General features: G+C 30.4%; 1 protein-coding gene across 1 annotated transcript in view; it reads right to left on the bottom strand.

The window, feature by feature from the left end:
• Window positions 1–1,466, bottom strand: part of LOC106471892 (U3 small nucleolar RNA-associated protein 4 homolog) — a 66,227-nt gene that overhangs the window by 32,939 nt on the left and 31,822 nt on the right. The window contains exon 5 of the mRNA XM_022400502.1: window positions 973–1,143. Within this exon, the coding sequence (XP_022256210.1) occupies window positions 973–1,143 (171 nt within the window). The remainder of the gene's footprint in view (window positions 1–972; window positions 1,144–1,466) is intronic.

Raw genomic sequence — 1,466 nt, 5'->3', positions numbered from 1 at the left:
TAATTCACTGTTCACTTAGTATCTAAGACAGTTTGGTACACCTTAAAAATTTAGGATTGGCTTAAAGTTTAAAACTGTTTCCTGATACACATTGTAAATTGTAAAAAAAAATGAATATACATATACAAATATAGTGTAACTAACTATTAAAATTTCTTACACATGTGAGCAGCTCAATAGCTCTAAAAAAGTTCGTAGAAATAAAATAAAAATCAAACAAAACATTAGATACTGGTTTTACCATAAAGAGGAACAAATTTCTCATGTGCTGCGAACAGTAATAAATGTACCACAAGGTGAAGGAATAAACGAATCACACTCAACTAAAGTGTTTGCACACTGTATTTGATCTCCAAACATGAAACTTACTACCAAGGACAGTAATAAATGTACCACAAGATGAAGGAATAAAATAATCACACTCAACTAAATTGTTTACACACTGTATTTAATCTCCAAACATGAAACTTACTACCAAGGGCAGTAATAAGCTTTATAAAAAATAGTCTCAAATAGTTAGTAAGCTAGTTTCATAAAACAACTTATGATCATTGTAAGTGTAGCTGAAATTTTGTATACATACTGTTGTCATGTAAAAAGTCATATATGTCCAAAAGCCCAATTTTACAGACTCAGAGATAAATTACTTTGAAACTACAAACATTCAGACATGCAATCTACAAGATTTTTATAATGTGACAATGTACCATTTCCAAATAGAAGATTCATAGAAGGTTTTGATGAAATGTGGAACGACCAATTCTGAGAACATTGGAAAACACAAATCATGACAAACTGGATTTACATGGCAACATTGGAAAACACAAATCATGAAAACATGGCTTTGATACGATAGCAACAGTACATGATTTTTTATCATAAACTTAAAATTTTTATTCAAGTTCTTTCTAGAAGATTTACATGAACTAAATTATCATTGCTTGTTGAAATGATGGACCACTACACTAAGTTACCTGGTCACTGCCAAACACCAAACGATTGTCTCTGTGTTACGTTCAAGTCTTCCTACAAGTATTCTATCTTTAGCATGACCAGTCTGTACATTCCAAATTCTAATTGCATCTATAGATCCAGTAACCAAAACATCTCCTGACTCATGCCATGCCAGACAAAGAATACGCCCTGCAAAAACAGAAATATGACTTTCAACAAATACAAAAGTCAAAATAAATCTTACAAAAATACAAATTGCAAAAAAAAAAGCTTTTTAAGTTGTAAGAAAAGTGGCTAAAATAGAACAATGCTTGAAAAAACACAAATTATGAATAATTCTAATTTTATCTAAATTAGACAGAAACATACTAAATCCTATACAGAGGGTGCATGAAAGTTAATATTTTATTACCTGAAACTGTAACATACTAAATCCTATACAGAGGGTGCTTGAATGTTAATATTTCATTACCTGAAACTGTAACATACTAAATCCTATACAGAGGGTGCTT

The sequence above is a fragment of the Limulus polyphemus genome, unplaced genomic scaffold, assembly GCF_000517525.1.
Source record: "Limulus polyphemus unplaced genomic scaffold, Limulus_polyphemus-2.1.2 Scaffold4945, whole genome shotgun sequence".
NCBI classification, from domain to species: domain Eukaryota; kingdom Metazoa; phylum Arthropoda; class Merostomata; order Xiphosura; family Limulidae; genus Limulus; species Limulus polyphemus.
The sequence above is the reverse complement of the archived record's forward strand: the minus strand, read 5'-3'. Positions and strand labels throughout refer to the sequence as shown.